The sequence below is a fragment of the Xenia sp. Carnegie-2017 genome, unplaced genomic scaffold, assembly GCF_021976095.1.
Source record: "Xenia sp. Carnegie-2017 unplaced genomic scaffold, XeniaSp_v1 HiC_scaffold_6, whole genome shotgun sequence".
Classification (NCBI taxonomy): Eukaryota; Metazoa; Cnidaria; class Anthozoa; order Malacalcyonacea; family Xeniidae; genus Xenia; species Xenia sp. Carnegie-2017.
In genome coordinates, this window is record NW_025813526.1 from 19,521,289 (window position 1) to 19,541,864 (window position 20,576).

General features: G+C 33.4%; 3 protein-coding genes and 1 pseudogene across 3 annotated transcripts in view; 3 read left to right on the forward strand and 1 right to left on the reverse strand.

Moving 5' to 3' along the window:
- Positions 1–804: 804 nt before the first annotated feature.
- Positions 805–3,228, reverse strand: LOC124456679 (the record flags this gene model as incomplete). The annotated part of the gene is made up of 1 exon (XM_047007046.1): positions 805–3,228. A coding segment is annotated over exon 1 (2,112 nt), but the record flags the coding sequence as incomplete, so codon positions are not given.
- A 5,142-nt stretch (positions 3,229–8,370) lies between these two features.
- On the forward strand, positions 8,371–11,127 carry LOC124456699 (annotated as a pseudogene).
- The window catches only part of LOC124456706 (sorting nexin-29-like), an 89,940-nt gene continuing 78,070 nt past the window's right edge, over positions 8,707–20,576 (forward strand). Inside the window, exon 1 of the mRNA XM_047007083.1 lies at positions 8,707–8,747. The gene's annotated coding sequence lies outside the window, so the exon portion shown is untranslated. The remainder of the gene's footprint in view (positions 8,748–20,576) is intronic.
- Positions 20,157–20,576, forward strand: part of LOC124457255 (protein ADP-ribosylarginine hydrolase-like) — a 1,338-nt gene continuing 918 nt past the window's right edge. The window contains exon 1 of the mRNA XM_047007535.1: positions 20,157–20,576. This exon is cut by the window's right edge and continues 106 nt beyond it. Within this exon, the coding sequence (XP_046863491.1) occupies positions 20,157–20,576 (420 nt within the window).

The window sequence follows — 20,576 nt, forward strand, 5'->3', positions numbered from 1 at the left end:
GGACCTAACGATTGTTTTGAATTCCCAGAGCTTTTTCGTAAAACTCTATAGCTTTGTCGTAGTTTCCAGTTTCATAATACACATTACCAAGATTGTTTAAAGACTTAGCGACATCAACATGATTTGGACCTAACGATTGTTTTTGAATTTCTAGAGCTTTTTCGTGAAGCTCTATAGCTTTATCGTAGTTTCCAGTTTTTTGAAACACAATACCAAGATTGTTTAAAGACGTAGCGACATCAACATGATTTGGACCTAACGATTGTTTTTGAATTTCCAGAGCTTTTTCATAAAGCTCTATAGCTTTGTCGTAGTTTCCTGTTTCATGTAACACCTCACCAAGATTGTTTAAAGACGTAGCGACATCAACATGATTTGGACCTAACGATTGTTTTCCAGAGCTTTTTCATGAAACTTTATAGCTTTTCATTTCCAGTTTTTGTAACCATCCAAGATTGTTTAAAGACAGACCATTTTCATGATTTGGACCTAACGATTGTTTTCCAGAGCTTTTCATGAAACTCTATAGCTTTGTCGTAGTTTCCAGTTTTGTACATTACCAAGATTGTTTAAAGACATAGCGACATCAACATGATTTGGACCTAACGATTGTTTTTTAATTTCCAGAGCTTTTTCATGAAGCTCTATAGCTTTGTTGTAGTTTCCTGTTTCATGTAACACCAAACCAAGATTGTTTAAAGACATAGCGACATGAACATGATTTGGACCTAACGATTGTTTTTTAATTTCCAGAGCTTTTTCATGAAATTCTATAGCTTTGTCGTAGTTTCCAGTATCATTATACACATTACCAAGATTGTTTAAAGACATAGCGACATCAACATGATTTGGACCTAACGATTGTTTTTTAATTTCCAGAGCTTTTTCATGAAATTCTATAGCTTTGTCGTAGTTTCCAGTATCATTATACACATTACCAAGATTGTTTAAAGACGCAGCGACATCAACATGATTTGGACCTAACGATTGTTTTTGAATTTCCAGAGCTTTTTCATGATGATTTTTAGCTTTGCTATACTTCCCAGTGTCATAGTATAAAAGACCGAGGATACTAAAATACCAAGATTTATCATAACTAGATTCTTCTGATTTAAATTTATCCAATAGTTCAAGAGCAAGATCGTATTTTCCAAAATGTCTTAATCTGTCAACAAAATATTGGAAAACTTGTAAAGTGTTCATGTTGATTTTTGACTTGTTGGTCTTTAATAATTGAAGAATTTTTTCAAGATGTGGCATTAATTTGATTTCGTCGTCTCTCTCTTTAAACATGTAAAGTGCTTTAGATATTTGATCAACGTTAGTTTCCATTTCATGTTCTTCATTTGAATGTTCAGATTGATAAACAATAATTGCTTTGTGAACAATGCGATGTAGACTAATGTCATTATTTTCTGAATGCAAGAACAATGAGCAGTCCTTTAAACAAAGACATATATCTTCCTTTGAGTGTTTGGGATCAATTTCTTGAACATAAAAAACAATAATGTCTCGTGGTATAGGATCAAACGATATCACGGAAAAAAAGTTAATAACATTTGCCAATATTGAGGATTCTTCAGCATTTTGTCTGACAGCTAAAAGTGAAGCTTGTAACATACTTCTAGGATATACCGAGTTAGATTTAACAAAAGTGGCGTCCATGTTTTCTTGTTCTTCTGAAGATATTTTCTTTAAATATTGTTTCCAAGTAAATGAGCAGTTTGTTTTGTTTACACGACTGACATAATAACCAGCGGCAGCCAAAGCCAGCGGTTGACGATCTAATGCGTGGAATACTTCATTCAACAATTGATCATCATCATTTTCAATAGTGTAATGCTTCAACAGTTGAAAACATTCCCTATCATTCATTCCACTTCTGATAGAAATATGTTTGTTAAACTCATCGTCTAGAGGTACGGCATCTGTGTTCTGGATAGTTACTATGATTTGTCCATTTATCCACATGGGATCACCAACTTGGGGGAGTAATGAAGAAATTTTGCTGAGCTGTGCCACGTTGTCTACAATGATCAACCAATTTTGCCAGAATTTTAATCGTGTGGATACTAACGATCGCAAATTCTTCACTTTGTCTGCGATGGAACAATTTTCATCTTCAAATTTTTTAATCATATACTTGTCACAGTTTAAACGGTATCCAAGTTCACAGTAAGTTTTTAAAAGAGATTCCTCATTTTTTCCATCGAGAGTCATTACAAACGAAGTTCTATTTTTCCAATCACACGATATTTTTTCACAAACCGTTCTTGCAAGTTGTGATTTACCACTGCCAGGATTACCAGTGATGTAAAAATATGTCAGTTTATGATTGTTATCATTGCTTAATTTTTCAAGATCTTTTATAATTTTATCTCGTAATTCCGTGCGTTCAACGAGAAAATGATTAGGTTTTGAAGGAAAAACTTGAAATGAATTAAACTTGTTTCGATTATTTTTTATTTCATTGATTCCATCGAGGGAAAATTTTAAATATTGAAATGATTTTTCAATGATACTGACTATTCCATCAAAATCATCATCTGAGTAATTGCTTTCATACCAATGAGCGTCATTGTTTCTTTCACAACGAAGTGCATGAACAGCATCCTTTGTTTGTTTGTCAAGATGCCTTCCAATTGAATTTGAAAAAATTATTGCATCAAATAATATCGTACAGTCCCACTTACTGGTATCTCCATCTTGATATTTTTGTCGAGTTTTTTGGTCTAACCTTCTTCTTGATTCTAAATTGTAAAATTTGTTACCACTTTTGTTTGTATCATCCCATTCTCCATGTGTTGATTTGTAACGAGAGTTCCATTCTTTGATGAAAAATTGAGCAAGTTCCGTTTGTACCACATTAATTACTCTTCTGATGTAAAATAGATTTCTGTTTTCTCTTGATTCCATCTAAAAAAATTATTGTATCAACAAGACAAGTAAAATCAAGCAATTTCAAAAATTTAATATACAAGATAAATGTATTAGTTATCATGAAAGTCGAGAGTTTTTTACATTTGATGAAATCAAATACATTTACTCATACATACATTTATTTATTTATTCATTTATTGAATCAACTTCGCCTGCATCATGCTATAAATGCAAATGAACATAAGTAACTATTAAATAACGGGATACATGCTACAGCTCTTGTCAATTAAAGCATCTTTAACCCTCTAGAGACCGTTGTTGCTCACAGGTAAAATCACCAATCGAGACGTGTACGAACTTTTAAAAAGGCCAGGCCCTAAAGGGTTAATCCAAACAAATGTCACAAACATTAAAAGTAACACGATATTTACAGGATAGTTCACATTTTTTATCGTCATGAACAGCAAATATGGCTACTCTTTTTAAGGATTGTTTAAAATGTTGTAATAGCCTTTTCTTGAATAGACTAAGGTTGATAATGATGCATTCTAGAGTCTAATGCACGTGTTCAAATATGACTTTTGAAATTTTTTTGTTTTGCAACCATTTGCAACAAATGATAGACGATTTGGATAGCACCCAATCGTATTTTTTGTGGCTACGAAGATTGACAGTTTAATGGTCAAAATTCTTCATCAATTTTAAGACCATGAACTCCTAATATCAGGCAAAAGTTAATGTAGTCAATGTACCACTTTCATTGAGTTTTACTTGAAATGTAAGTTTTTAATAAATGCTGATGAAATAATGCCTTTATTGTTAGGGGTTAGTTATAAGCCGCAGAATTTTTCTTTTTGAGGGTGCTGAAATTATTTTAGGGCAACTATTTAGGGCAATACTCTCAAAGTTTTCATCGTTTTAGCTACAGTTTTATTGCATTTAGAAATACAATTGTACCTCTAATCTGCAAATAAAAGAGCAGGATATATTAATTGTTTCTCAGCTTTTACAAAGGTTTTTCCGTTGCACAAAATGCTAAAAAGCAGAATGTCGCAAGCCATGCAAATTGCACGCTAAGACTTGTAATGATAGGCAAGGGATTCTGATCAACTTGATAAGGGAGAAAAAATTGTTTCCATGTGTGTTTGTGAGGACAAAAATCAGTAGTTAACTGCATGGTCATACTCCTTGCTGTTTCGTGCAAATCCAAAACTTGGACAAACATTGAATGTATAAACAAGCATCATTTTTCTGACGATTTCAAGAAACATAAAATGAAATTTTGTTTTTCAATTTTATAAAATGTTTAACTTGATGAACAGGGATTTTTACCAGTGCGTTGAAGTTATTTTTAAGAACAAAAAGAGACACGACATAATGAGGATAAAGGCCTAATAAGAAGAAAAGGTAAATATAAATGAAGGTTGTCTAACATTTGTCTAAAAAAGAGCTGGCATTCAGTGGACATGATGAATCAAGCTTTAGTTTGAATCAACACATTTATAAAAATTTTCCAAAGTCATTCGTAAAATTGTTTTCTGTTTTTGACTAGCATGCAAGCAACCACTTAGCACGAAAGAACTGATGCAGCTTCTGTTTTCATTATTGTATTACCTGGATTCCTGAATAAGTTGAGTGTCTTTATTGATGAAGCTATTAGATTGATGAGAAAACGGGGGATTTTCAGTTTCTTTTTAATTAATGCGATGATACAGAGCGATTAGTTAAAAGTGGCGTCGGCAAAAAATGGAGGTGATGCATGATTGGACATGCTATCCCCCCTACATAAATTTTTACAGATCCCCCTTTTATCCATAAACAAGTATGCTATTTCACCTCTCCCATACCTTTGAACAGGTTTTGCTTTCCTTTACCATACAGCTTATTGTCAATAGTTAGAAAGTTTGTATATCAATTTAGATATGATTTCTCATGCATGTTTAGTCATACTTAATCGAGATGCTGCTTTAGCTAATTTGTTATGTCGTTAGTGTAGTTCTAAAATATCGCTTAATTTTTCTAAAATTACTTTCTTTCAAAATTAAGACGACCATGTAAACAAAATGATGCTTGCTTTAGTTCTTTACATGTCACATACTCAACAAACGGATGAGAGATTTAATATAAACAACGCGACCACATACATATCAATTAAAAATGGTGATCATATTTCATTCCTTATGGTAACATTAATTTTTTATCCATTTGAGTTTTGTTACGTAAACACATTGAAATAAGGAACGAAGATGAAGAGTGAGTCAGGATCTTCTTCAGTATTATAAAACATTAATGACATCTCTGTAAAACATTCAACTTCTATAGTTAGGTGTACATCACTGACTAAAAACAGTGGTTATTGAAATAAAAATACATGAATAAGAGCCTCATGCAGAGTACATAATAACATTGAAATGAGTCAAATTCCAAAGGACTACTTTAAATAATATAAAGTTTAACAAGTTTAAACTCAGGAATAAAGGATGACCTTTCTAAAGTAGGATTTGAATGCCAATGATTAAGACAAGATTTTTGAAACTTTAAATCGATTTTTTCACTTCAATAATCAAAAATTCCATACGTGTATATTATTGCAAATGTCAGTTTATATTATAAAAAGACCTTTGTTATTGAATAACCCTTTGCAAATTATCAATACATTTACATTATCAACTGCACGCAATTGTAAATATTTATGATCAATAAAAAACACTATACATATAACAGTAAAGGATGCAATGAAAGTAAACTTTATCACTGTTAAACTAACATATGTTCAAAAATATTTTTTTGAAAGCTCTGTGTTGCATGAATCAACATTTCACAAAAAATAGATTCGGCCACGTTCTTCCTCTGCGTGTAAATACATTCTTTATGCGTTTAAATTCTGCTTATTTTTCAAATTTTCTTACTTATAAAAAAATGGCTTGTTGTATACAACTATGAACATAATGCTAAACACACAGAGATTAGTCAAAAGTGGCGTCAGCAAAGAAGTAAGGTGATGCATAATTAAACATGTGCTCCCCCCATACATAAATTTTTAAAAAATTCCCCTTTTTTCCATAGACAAGTATAGTTTATAAAGAAAAATTCAGCGTCCTACATGTAGAAAATATTCTCATGTTATTCTGCCTCCCCCATACTTTTGAACATGTTTTACTGTCTTTACCATGCAGCTTATTGTCAATAGTTTGAAATATGGTGTATCAACTTAAATATGATTTCTCTTGAATGTTTAGTCATACATTATCGAGATGCTTCAGTTGCAACTTTGTTATGTAAAGTTAGTAATATAGTTTCAGAATCTCGCTTTACTTTCGACAAATTACCTTCGTTTTAGAAATAAGACTTCATATATGACGACCGTGTAGACCAAGGGTCTCCAAACTTTACAGCCAGAGGGCCACATGAACTTTCATCCAGCATGTTGAGGGCCAAAGAATATAAAAAATTTCCACGTTATCCTTCAGCTTTTTAAATTTCGCAGTGTGCTTGAAACGGAAGTAGGAAGTTGGGAGAAATATTGATGTAAGCCACTCTTGCTAGTTGGCTTGCGACATAACGTAAACTTTCTGCACAAAATTTATTTTGTTTAATAATATTATTTTTTCTGAAGTGCCTCTGCGGGCCGGATTGAGAAGCCCAACGGGCCGCATCTGGCCCGCGGGCCGTAGTTTGGAGACCACTGGTGTAGACAAAATTATGCGCGCTTTAGTTCTTTACATGTCACATACTTTACAAAGATAAGAGATTTAATATAAAGAACGCGACCACATACATATCAGTTAAAAAATGGTGATCATAATTCATACCTTATTGTTACATCAATCTTTTATCCATGTAAGTTTTGTTACATAAACACATTTAAATAACGAACGAAGATGAAGAGTGAGTCAGGATCTCTTTCATCAAACACTGTTATAAAACATTAATGACGTCTATGTAGAACATTCTAGTTATATAACTAAGTATACATCACTGACTAAAAACAATTGTTATTGAAATAAAAATACATAAATAAGAACCTCATGCAGAGTAAATAATAACATTGAAATGAGTCAAATTCCAAAGGACTACTGTTAACAATATAAAGTTTAACAAGTTTAAACTCAGGAATAAAGGATGACCTTTCTAAAATAGGATTTAATGTGAATGATTAAGACACAATTTTTGAAATTTTAAATCGATTTTTTCACTTCACTAATCAAAAATTCCATACATGTATATTATTGCAAAAGTCAGTTCAAATTATAAAAAGACCTTTGTTATTGAATAACCCATTGTAAGTTATCAATGCATTTTCATTATCAACTGCACGCAATTGTAAATGCTTATGATCAATAAAAAAACACTATACATATAACAGTAAAGGATGCAATGAAAGTAAACCTTAACACTGTTAAACTAACATATGATCAAAAGTATAATTTTGAAAGCTCTGTGTTGCATGAATCAACATTTCACAAAAAATAGATTCGGTCGCCTTCTTCCTCTGTGTGTAAATACATTCTTTCTGTGTTTAACTTTTGCTAATTTTTCAAATTTCCTTACTTATAAAAGAAATGGTTAGTCGTATACAACTATTAACATTTTGCTAGAACCACAGAGATTAGTCAAAAGTTGCGTCACCAAAGAAGGGAGGTGATGCATAATTAGACATGTGCTCTCCCCCCCCCCCACCTTTACATAAATTTTTACAGATCCCCCTTTTTTCCATAGACAAGTATAGTTTATAAAGAAAAATTCAGCGTGCTACATGTAGGAAATGTTCTCATGTTATTCTGCCTCCCCCAATACTTTTAAACAGGTTTTACTGTCTTTACCATGCAGCTTATTGTCAATAGTTAGAAAGTTGGTATATCAATTTAGATATGATTTCTCATGCATGTTTAGTGATACTTTATCTAGATACTGCTTTAGGTAATTTGTTATGTGCTTAGTGTAGTTCTAAAATATCGCCAAATTTTTTAAAATTACTTTCATTTTAAAAATAAAACAACTGTGTGAACCAAATTATGCTTGCTTTAGTTCTTTACATGTCACATACTCAACAAACGGATGAGAGATTTAATATAAACAACGCGACCACAATATTATAAAACATTAATGATATCTCTGTAGAACATTCAAGTTCTATAGCTAGGTGTACATCACCGACTAAAAATAATTGTTATTGAAATAACATTGAGAACTCTGCATTTCCGTTAATCAAAGATGTCTGTTGACCTGTTCGTTTTTGCTCTTTAGTGAAAATGATTTGCTCAAACACCAACTAAAGAAATACGTGGGTGCTATTCAATCGTTGAAAAGAAATGACATTATGGAAGAAGGTTTACTAGAGGGATAGTTTATCTTTAAAATAGATGTAGAAATCTAAGATATTCGATAATCTTTTGTGTAGCTCCAGAAAATGGAAGACTTTCTTCTATCATTCTTTCTCCGGAATCTGACGTCGACGAAGTGAGGTATTTACCGTAAATTTGTAGCAAAAGTGAATCAACGGCGATGAATTTCGTTCCTTTTTCTTGTAGAAAAGAAGAAAACAAAGATTTTGAGCGGAAGTTGATCCAAGTAAGATTTCCATTAATTCATAAAACTTTTACGAAACGAAACATTTGCCTTAAAAGGTCTTCAGGTATCATATGTTGCATGAAGATGAGCCGAAATTTATTTTATAGAAAACTCTTTTATACGATGCACACGATGACTTTAAGAAATATCTAATACAAGAAGATATTTTGACTTTTGAAAACTGAGGATAAATAACTGAAATGAAATCGTGATATATGTTTAAAAAACTCGCCACTCTGACTGATTTCGCGTTTCTTGTTCATCCCTGGGGAATTTCATGGTGATGACGTCATGGCGTAAGTTGTGATGAAATGTTGTTTATCATGTTTAAAGGTCGCTGATATGCATGGCGAACTTATTGAACTCAATGAAAGACTACAAAAAATGTTGAATGTTCGTGAATATCAGCTAAGAATATTAAAAGAAGAGCTTGTTAATCTTAGAGGACCGGTATGTTAAGTAAAGACACATGTGTTCATTATAGTACAAAAGATGTACAATATTGATCGATATGTACAATATGACTTGTTTGGTATGAATATGAAAAGCAGTAAGTATTCTTTTGATTTTCTAAATATTTCTTGATAAAACTACGTATCTTCGTATGTTCTAGCTTCCTCAGGACAATAATCATGATGAATGTTTATATTTGACGGAGTTTGGTCCAAATTTCATGTCTGTCAATACTCGTCCTTTAATTAACATTTGGATTCCATCTGTTTTGTACAAGGAAAGTCTCCAAACATTCATCATTCTTATCAGGTATAATTTTTTCCATATATTTATCTCTAAAAAAAGTAAATAACTCTTGCGATGTGATGTTGATGGTTATCTGGACTAGGTTAGGGATAACTAGGGACTATATTTCAAGATTTATGATCTATATTTGGTATTTTCCTCGTTTCAAATACATAACCCTTAAGAAAAGTGTTTGTGGTCATCGTATTTAAAAGATCATGTCGTAGTTTGAATTTACTGCTCAAATATTTCACTTTTCACATATATGTATGTATAGCATCTGCTCAGTGGTCCAATTATTGTCGTCAATAAAGAATTTAACATTGTTTACTTCACAAGGTTTATATCCGTATCAAAGACGATGAATGGAATGTTTACAAAAGATACTCGGATTTTTATGCCCTACATAAGAAGGTTTTTAATAAACATCAGTATTTTAATTTTTTTAATCATATTGTTTTGCCGTAATGTACAATCCATTCCTTTTCTTTTTTATGCACAGACAAGCAAGCAGTTTAAACCTGTTGCACAATTCACGTTTCCCGCGAAGAAAATTATTGGAAATCGTGACGTCAATTTTGTGGAAACACGTCGAAAACAATTGGAAAATTACTTGAGAAAATTGATCAATTATAGTCTGGGTGCTGTTCCAGAGTTAGGTGAAAATCCTTGCAAGAGTTCTTTGTTCAAATACTTTCCATTTTTCATGTGAGTAAACACGTGATCTCTTTCATGTGAGTAAACACGTGATCTTTTTCATGTGAGTAAACACGTGATCTTTTTCATGTGAGTAAACACATCATCTTTTTCATGTGAGTAAACACTTGATCTTTTTCATGTGAGTAAACACGTGATCTTTTTCATGTGAGTAAACACGTGATCTTTTTCATGTGAGTAAACACGTGATCTTTTTCATGTGATTTAACACGTGATCTTTTTCATGTGATTTAACACGTGATCTTGTATGAGTGTAATTTATTGTTCAATATACAGAATATTAAACGATTTTTCAGTGTTAATGTTTGTAAGGCAAGAATAGACAGAAAAAATTGAAAGTCAAAACAAGAACATAAAGCAATCTAGCGCATGCGCTGATTGGTCTATAGCTGTGTTTTCATTAGCTTGTGCAAACCGATCTGAGCTCAACAAATCAAATCAATCAAAGAGAATTCGCAAATCAAGCATGAATACATTTTAGAGGAAAAATTAAAACGTTTGTTTTAAATTTGTCTATTTCGCATTATTGATATTTTTTTAAGAAGATATTTTCCTGTGTGCACTGGCTTATGCAAACCTCGGAGACGTTTGTGAGAACTCTTGAGCTTGTGCAACACTCTACTTTCGGTTTTGGGCTTGCACTGATCTGCTCTCGAGTTCTTCCAAAGGTCTCCTCGTTTTGCATAAGCCCGTGCAAACACAGTAAAAATCTTTTATTTCGTAATAATACAACACAAAGAACTCAAACTTTGGCTTGTTTTAGAAAGAAAATGAAAATGCTACTACCTATTATTACATGAATAGTTTATCAATTTTTCTCTAAACTTTCAGCAAATATTTTACAGGCAAACTTCAACGGTATCATCTGTTTCAACGAAGACAACGACAAAACAAACTGTTCCTTCTACACATAATGGTTAAAAGGTAAAACTTGTAGGATGTCTGTCGAAAAAAACAGAGCATAGAAATTGTATAAGTTATATTGTATATATATAACATACGTATAGTTCAGTATATATAAATATAATATGTCTATAAAGTAGAAGAATTTCCTGATGCATCAACTTCAAGGACTCTTTATTGTACGTGTTGTATACAGATATAATTTGTCAGTATTTGCTACTATATAATAGTGCATCATACTGGGTTTTAACAAGTTAAAACATAATATTTAACTTGAAATGAAAACAATCGTATATTAAATACATCACACGAAACCTACTATGCTATTAAATGTTGTGCTATCTCAGCACGATTTGATCAATTTACATATCCCGCGTCACCCAGCTCTTGCTGGCGAAAGTTTATACGACTTGACACGTGACCTATTTTGATCAATACGTCATATGACTTTTTGCCGATCTTTCCCGCGCTATGTGTAAAGAGATTTCTTGCTGAAACAATCTTTTTCGTAAGTATTAGGTAAAAAATATCATTTGTAAGTTTCAAAGTATTACAGTGAGTAATATAACCTTTTTATTTCAAAGAAGCGTAACGCATACAGTCGTTATTGTAAGTATTGTACAAAATTTCTAAGAATAGGATTTACTACTTCCTACATATATGTATTGTAATATGAAGATGTCTTCAGCTAAAGACGAAACGTTATTGCTGATAAAATTATATACCCATGGCCATATTAAAAGTTTTATGATGGGCAATTATATTTATACTAAGAATTCGCTTTCCGCCTTGCAAATCAATTTTCACAATATTTTATAACACCACAAAAGTTAAACCTGTTGAATACATGATTCTTTCTTTGAAGCTGTTGCAAAAAGTCGTTTCCAAACTCGAAAAAACGAAAATGGCCGTTGAAGAGTTACGTTTTTTTTACAAAAATTTATATCAGTTTTACCCTAAAATATCAGCTGCTTATTCCTCAGTCAAACTTTATACTTCATTCCTCATTCATTTTTCAAAGCTGTCGGGAAAAGTCTTTCAAGAAGTCAGAAAAGATGTTGACGAAGAAACATGGCATTGCCGAAGTTTTTGTTGTACATGGTGGTTTTTTTACCAGAGGTTTGACAATTGCTGGTTTATCAAAGATCTTTACGTTAAATACATGTTATTTTTTGCTAAGCTCTTTGAAAAAGTCGTTCAAGAAGTCAGAAAAGACGTTAACGAAATGACGACCGTTACAGAATGGCATTGCGGAAATTTTCGTTGCACAAGGTCGGGTTTCTCTTGGCGAAATATTGCCTCCAATATTAGCTGCTTTTATGTCCATCGTTTTTTATCTTTACTGTTTACTGAAATAACTGCCGAAAGTTTGTGTAAGAACATATTACATGTTACATGTTCGTTCGCTGAATCCCGGCTATCGGGCTCATATAAATAGTCCCTAAAACTAAAGGGAAGTTTATGAAAGTAATCAACTGCATACATCGCCGTTGACTATAGTCTTTGCATTTTTACACATTTTCATGCCAAAGACTATATTTCAGGCAGTTTTACACAATTTCATGCCAAAGACTATAGTTTTACAAACTTTCATGCCAAAGACTATAGTTTTACAAACTTTCATGCCAGACTATACTCTTTGCATTTTTATACACTTTCACACCAAAGACTATAGTCTTTCATTTTACACACTTTCACACCAAAGACTATAGTCTTTCATTTTACACACTTTCACATTGTCGCATGGAGATTGAAAATTCTTTAAAAGGGACAACAAATAATGCCGGCTGAAAGTAGAATAATAAAATGAAAAAAATACATTGTAATAATATTTTTCTATCCGATTCATTCCTTTGATGTGTGCAAAACTAGCTGGTCAGCCTTCATTTACCATTGAAGACCTTTGTATCAGGGGCGGATCTAGAGTATGTCAAATCCGTCGCGCGACTGATGTTTGAAACTCAAAAATTACCTATTCATATTAGTTAAAAATTCATTAATTATTCTTACTTTATTATCGCATTTACTTCGTGATAAAAATCCAGCTTTATTTATTATTGAAAACTAATGACTAATGCAATGAATATCTCCTTGGTAACCAGATCAGTTGAATTTTAATTGACCTGGAATAACCGACTGATAAGCGGGGTGGCTTGCCTGGTTTGACGGATAAAGGAGTCTATGAATGCAAAAAACGCTTATTTCATTGGTCAATAGCCAGATCAGTGGACGATCTGGAATAATCTCGACCGATAAGCGGGGTGGCCGGACCTATAAGGGAGTCCACTTGCTATCGTGTAATTGGTTCGTTTAAATTTTTGTCTTACTGTGATTGGTTTGACCTATTTCGACTGATAGCCAACTGAACTAACATAGTCAAGCTCACTGTCTGAATTGAATGTTTGATCGTTTCATAATAATTTTCTAAAGCATGATAGAAACTAAACTACAATCAGATGGAATTTATGGAAATCTTTTACAAATTCATATATTGACATGAATGCTGCTTTCCAAACTGGGAATTTTTTCAAGAGGGCGAAAAATTTATGGATGAATTGTAAATGCTTGGCAAAGACGATCTCGCGAGCGACATTTCAGTCATTGATGTTCAAAAGCAAGCCAACATTGTTTTGAGTTTTATCAGCAGAAATTTACATCCAAAATCGTAAGTAAAGGACAACTGAAGTGTATGCATGAATGTAATATATCAAAGTCAATTTATGCGAGTGTGTGATGCGATTTATGTTAATATGGCTTATGGTAAGCAGATAGATGCTTCTAAAATTGTTGTTGTCGAAGGACTTTTAGCTATGATTTCTTTAGTGCTTGGGGAATCGTGACCGTTATATGGCAGCGAAATCCTACATTCCTGCAAATATATTTCAATGGACAAAAAATCTGTAGCCATAAGGCGCCATACTATTATTCTATTATTTACTTTATCATAAACAAATGTTTGGGGCTTTTCAGTTTATGATCATTGATCATTCAATCATTGGACAGTTATACTACATATTGTTTAAGATTTGAGAAAAGTAACATTGATTACATGAGAAGCTGTTTACTATAACCTGTGATTTTGAGTCTTCTGATCCATGAAGCTTTTTATTTTGACAATTTGACTGAAATGGTATTAAACCTGAGTATTTCACATACATGAAATGTTGTCCCATGTCACATATAGTTCCCTTTTCTAACTGAACACCTCATGTAGAGATGTAAAGTTGTGTTAATCTATGGCTCATACCAGATTGTTTGCCATAAATTCCAAAGAGCTATTGATGTATGAAAAGCATTTTCTATAAAGTAAAAATGTCTTCCTATGTATGCAGATAAACCTTGAAATTTGGCAAAACAGCAAAGTATTTTTCATGATCACTAGGTAATTTTTCTGATGATCATTATAATTTCTAAACTAAATTATTTCAGATTTACATTTAAACGAGCTTTGATCATATGAAAAGATATTTATCATAACCAGTAAGCATGACACATGAACCAATTTTAACATTCATGTAATTATATAATTAAAGACATGTTGGTTACATTCTGTTTGTATTTGATAATACAATGCTACTAGTGATTGCTATATAGCACACCTTGAAGAAGATAATAGTCAAGTGAAATGCCTAATAAACATTTATGGCATTAAGCTGTCCTTAACTGCAAATTTTCACTCTGATAATTTTGCTTAATCTTTGGCAGAAAAAATTTTGAGTTTTTCTCAAAAGGTGAATTTGCTAATACTGATGTGGAGATGGGTAAAGGGTTACAATAAACTTGCATGGTTTGAAGTCTGAGCTTTTCTATATCTATGAACTGTCACTTGTAGTACCAAATTTCTAACTTAACTCATTACATAGAGGTTTGAATGGGGTCTCTAGGGGGGTCTATGCCTGACAACTTGGTAGAAATTTTTAAAGGCTATATCTGTTTTTGAATATAGCATTATTGTAAAATAAATTTTACGTTCCTAGACATGCTAATGAGCCATATATTTGGCATAATAATGAGCCTAAATATTTGGCAAAACATTCAAGTATTGTTCACTTCATTTTTTTTTTTTGAAAAAAACGTAACCAAAATGTGTTGTATTTATGCAAAAACGATCACCAAAAAATACATTTTGTAATGCTCTAAAACGCTGAAAATGGCATTTTTAGGCTCAGAAATTCAAAATTTCTCAGCAGAGATAGCCTCAGACCCCCCTAGGTGCGGAGCGCCTCCGACGTTTTATGACTGATGTTTGAAAAATCCTAGATCCGCCCCTGCTTTGTATAATTTCAATGTCTGTCACTACGCCAAGCCCACAGGTGCATGGAACATTGTTAGCTACGTTGATGCAAGCACAAAAGATTTTCGTCCATTGAAAATTTAATGCACTAGTGAGGTTAGAACAGTCAGTGGCTTTTGAAATTTTACAGTAGTTTAATTGCCAAACGTCGTTTTTATGTAGAATGATAATTAAAAGAGATCAAATGTTAATGCTAATAAATACAATAAGAAAATGAGATGAAGATAACAATCTAGAGGGTTTATCAAATCATTTTTGACATCAGTGGACCTTTAGAATTTGCATGATTCAGCTGTAGTTGTTCCCCAAAGAGACTTAAATGTTTGGGATTTGCTATTTGCTGTAGCTGAAGTATACGTTTTTATTTATATTGTATTAAATTGCATTTACCGCTCTATGGGGATTAATAACTTCTAAGTGATGAATCATGCAAATTCTAAATTTCACAGTGTACAATTGACGACACACCTGGTAAATGACCAATCAGAACACAACACGTTTACAACACACCTAGTCACTGACCAATCAGAATACAACACGTTCGTGAAACTTGGGCCATAGTCTAAGACTAAGAACGTGCCATTTGAACGTGAAAGTCTGTAATTGCACGAAGAATAGTTAGCCGAAGTCGAAATTATTCCACGGTGAAATATCTCTTGGAGTGCTTTGAAAAAATGTTCAGGTAAATGTCTTGTTTCAAGTTCTTTTGCATTGAGTAAACATTGAATTGGGACACTGCATGTGATGTTCGTTAATGCAAAGTGCAGTGTGGCCTTCCCATAAAGTTTCCGTCTTAGTAACTTTTGTTTCCTCTATGCTTGATTTTAGACATGAATATTCTTCTCTTAAACGACAATTAGTCCACAAATGAGATTGAGAAACAACGAACAAATGTTGGTGTATTTACCATGATCGTAGACTCCACAATTAAAGAAAGTGGTTATTGTTCACAGCGGTTGAAGAGAATTGTGGCTGTTGCCGACCAGTTCCTTGACGCTCATCTAAACATAAGAACAAAATACAATTCTGTAATTTGGTTGAAATTCTTCTTCCCTTGAACTACATTACTAGTGAATAAAATGTTCAATGTAAGTATGTTATCAATGTTTTTCATTTATGGAAGTATAGTGTGAACTGACATTGGCTTCAATTGTCCTATGTAGAAACCTGATCAAGAATGGACAATATACGTACTTTAATGAAGTCCTCTGAAGAATGCTCAAGAATGAACAAATGAACAATTTACTTTAATGAAGACCTCTGAACAATGATCAAGAATGGACAATAGACATTAATGAACTCTTCTGAACAATGATCAAGAATGAACAATACACTTTGATGAAATTGAAAAATACGTGACTTCTAATGCTTTAAAGACCATCTCTAAAAAGAATGCAAACGCTAAACACTACTCTGGAGCAATGCATCCATCAGCCTAACGCCGGTTTCCATGGAAAAGTCAATATTATGACCTTTTCTAAAACATTTTCCTGGGAGTTTTCCTGCTAACATCACGACTGGTCAATCAATCGCAATGATGGATAAAACCACGCCGCTGTCAAATGCCCAAATGTCAACATTATTTAATTGAAACTTTTTGTGATAAAAACATGGAATTTCTTTAACATGAAAATGAAAAACCTAAAAATCCTAATTTTTCGACTGGCTGTCGATATTTCCGATTTAATGCCGTAGACGACATGCACAGTTGCAAGAAATGGCCAATCATGTTTCTGTGCTTGCCGTCGTCGACATAAAAGCGGTGATGTTTGTCAGGTAGCCTGAAAATTGGTTTCACCATCAACGTTCTGAATTTTTCAAAAAATTATTTTGGGCTTTTTTGTGGCTGTCCTTGCTCAACCTCCGATCGTTTCATCTTCACAATTGGTATGAGATTTGTCATTCATCGTAGTCTATCGTCGAACTGCCAAGGATTCGTCGAAAACCGTAAGTGTAATATTAATAAACCTTTTATTTAGTTAGGCCTGTTAACAGGTCAAATCTCTAATATAATTCGGGCAATAGACACAACAAATCTTGGTGTTCAGTATATTCCACTGTAAGGCTATTTTTTTAATGCAGGAATGCAAATATATATATTTAAAGAAATTTACATCTGCATTTTCAAAAATAGTCTTGATTAAGAGGTAATAAAAGTGTTCTTTTGGTTAAAATAATCCAATAGTGTTTATCGGTGCTGCTTTAATTCTTTTAAAATTTGTGTCTTAGTAAGCGTGAATTTGTATGAACTATTTCAAATCTGTGACTTGCATGCAACAATTGTGTTGTTCTATATAATTTACCTTCGAAAAACCTCTGTGTGAATATACTGCTTTAAGGAGCTACGCATGATCGCAGCGGTTGTTGCCTCGCAGAAGGATAGACAGTACCAAAGCTTAGAATTGCAAATGCAAGTGAAGTTTGGCCCAAGGAAGGCAACTTCAACTTGGGGTTAGTTGGTACAAATGGTACCTTAGCGTAGAGGATGCAAATAGCATCTGTAAGAAGACCTTTGAAGACTGGATCAAGCGAGAAAGGCCTATTGAAGACGAAGGGAAGATCGTGGTTTTGGTGGGAAGAAAAATATGTCTCCCCTAGTATGGTAAGAGCATGCAGTCGTTGTAGTTGGCCAATTTCATGAACGGCTTTCTACATTGACTATTAAGGCACTCCTGCATGGATCCCCTATAATGCATGAGTAGTTTAACCCACCCCGGTTGGAGGTCGCCCCTAGGTGCAACATGCACTAGGTTAAGTTAAGGGCATGATGGGTTACCTCCTTCAAGGGGCATTCCTTTGCAAGGCGGAATTCCGGTGCCATGCGCAGGTAGGAAGTTTAGATAGCTTAGGCATGCGCTGTAGTTGCAGCGGGTAGTTGCTACGCTTAGATAAAGAGTATGGGGTTAGAACCTTTAAAAATTTAAAGGATGAAATCCACTATTAAGAGAAATGACTAAATTTTTCAAAATCTTTCGAAGGAAACTTTAATCTTGTCAGTCATTTTCAAATCGACAAATTGAAACTCAAATAGTTTTCAGTTTGTCAAGACATTTACAGTTTAGGAGCGGCGTGGCAATTACTGTAAATGTAATGGATATGTTGTTTTCTTATTAAGAAAACTTCATTCCTGGAATTTCGATGCGGCAAGCCACAGCAAAACAGGCATAAAAATGTTTAGTACACCAGGTCTAAGTATGCGGAATGGCTTCATATTAACCAAACTAACACGAAACATAGTTTTAATAAAAGCACATTGTTTGTTTTCTTTGATGGTTACCATGAAGACAAACCGCAGACGTTGTCACATATGATACAAAATAGTTACACGATGGTTTCCATGTTCACCATTCGCGTTGCTATGTAGTCATCTATGTGATAATTGTCAAACTAAAACATAACTTAAATCAAGCGCTGCCGGTTGTTTGGTTAAACCATCCACGGTCCCTCGGTAACCAAACTCAACGTGTGCTTCTTCAAGTGTTCTAAATTGTTTCAAAATATTAAATTTCGTCTGTCTGCTTAAAATATTTTGAAGTACATTTATCTAATCCATGTCATGCAGCAAGCGCTTGCTCCAACTTTAAGCGTTAGTGGCACCGGCGCGCAAAGCACTGAATGAAACAGTGCAAAATAGGGACTGCTAAGGTGGCGCTAGGTGCGACTGATTCGGATGTGGATTAGATAAGAAAACACACGTTAAAAGAATTCCCATCCAAATTACACAATTTTCTCGTCCAAAGTAGAAAATTGTCGAGTTCGCTGATCGGTTTACGTGCGGTAAAACTAAAATGTGGCGGTTTGTACGTAAGTTGTATGTACGTTAAAATGGCGAATTATATCCATAACTAAAATACTTGAAAGATTTTTGACTTGAAGGTGTCTTTTGAGAAATTGACGGTTTTTCTTTTTTTGTATTTGCATCGTTGCAAAGGTAAGTAAAGATTTTGTTTCTAAGGGTCCCCCGGGGCGCGGAACTTCGGCTGAAATCCCTAATGGTTTTTTCCTCTTCAGTATTCTCCAAATTCTCGTGCCGTTGTGTTCGGTTTTGTTGTATACCGTTCAGGTTTTTCCATTAGGGATTTTTTATTTCGGTTAAGTCATCAAAAAAAACAGTGACCTTGGTGTGCGACTAAACTTGTACTACTTGTCATATACAACCATGGAACAAAAAGAAATGCAATTTGAAGGCTATGGATGCTTAGCTGAGCGAACCTAGGGTCTATCAGCTAAAATTTACAGTCATCTTCACTTTCGCTAAAAAAACAGCGTCATGTTTAAGCAATTCTGCATTTTAGAACAGTTTGGGTGATTTCAGTTTAATCATTTTTTATATTTATTTATTTAACACTTATTGTAAATGTGAAAGTTAAACTTGCATGTATTTGGGGCGTAAAGTTTGATATTTAAGCATTTTAATGCTAAACCGGCATTATAAAAAAGCTGATAATTGTTTATTGTCTGTGACTTTAAATTGTGAAGTGTAATTGAACGACAAAGCTCTTGAACTGTTTATGTCTATTACGATCAAGCAATAACTTACCAAATTTGAGCTTCAAAAATTCTACAAAGATCAAAGTTTGGAAATATAAAATATTCAAAATATGTTCAATAGCCAAAATCGTCTGAACTTTCCAAGAAAAAAAACAGCCCAACTGTGGGGTATCTTTAAAGAGCGGAAAATTTAGTATTTGGGTTCGATTCCCAATACACTGTTTTTTAGTATATGTGCAATCAAATGTCAAGTTTGGATTAAATCCTTGTCGGATAATCCATGATATAAGAAAGGAACTTTTAAATTTTAAAGAGTCTGCAAGAAGCAACATGTTAATCAGATTGAAGATCATGGAATCAGGTAAAGATTAAGGATTACAAAATAACAGTCCCAGTCTCACAATGCTCTCGTCTAAATGTAAACAATAGTATGAAACAATATTGAAACAAAGCAAAGAAAAGATTTTACGTTTTTATTAGTTGACTAAGTTGAGGGAAGCTTAGTACTTTCCCCGTGTTTCAAAAAAATTCATTAAACTACGGTGAAGTAAACATATTAAAAATGGCTCTTGAAAATACGGTCCAATTATCCGAGAAATACGAAGCAGTTATGGTTCTCAGTGGAGTGGGGGATGCTCTAGGTTATAAGAATGGTTTGTGGGAATTCTGTTATAGTGGTACTCAAATGCATGAAAAACTAGAAAAACTCGGAGGACTTGATAAAATTGACATTAAAGGATGGAGGGTTAGTGACGACACTGTACTACACATTGCTACAGCAGAAGCGTTGGTTTCGGAATGGGCAACAACGGAAGAGTTAGTGAGCATTATGGCTACAAAGTACAAGAAGACATGTGCTGAGGATATATGGGAAAGTTCTCCTGGTCAGACCACAACAAAGGCATGTTTCATGTTACGACCTCTTGAGGAAAAAGGTTACATTATACCATTTAATGAACGAGGTGGCGGATGTGGTGCAGCT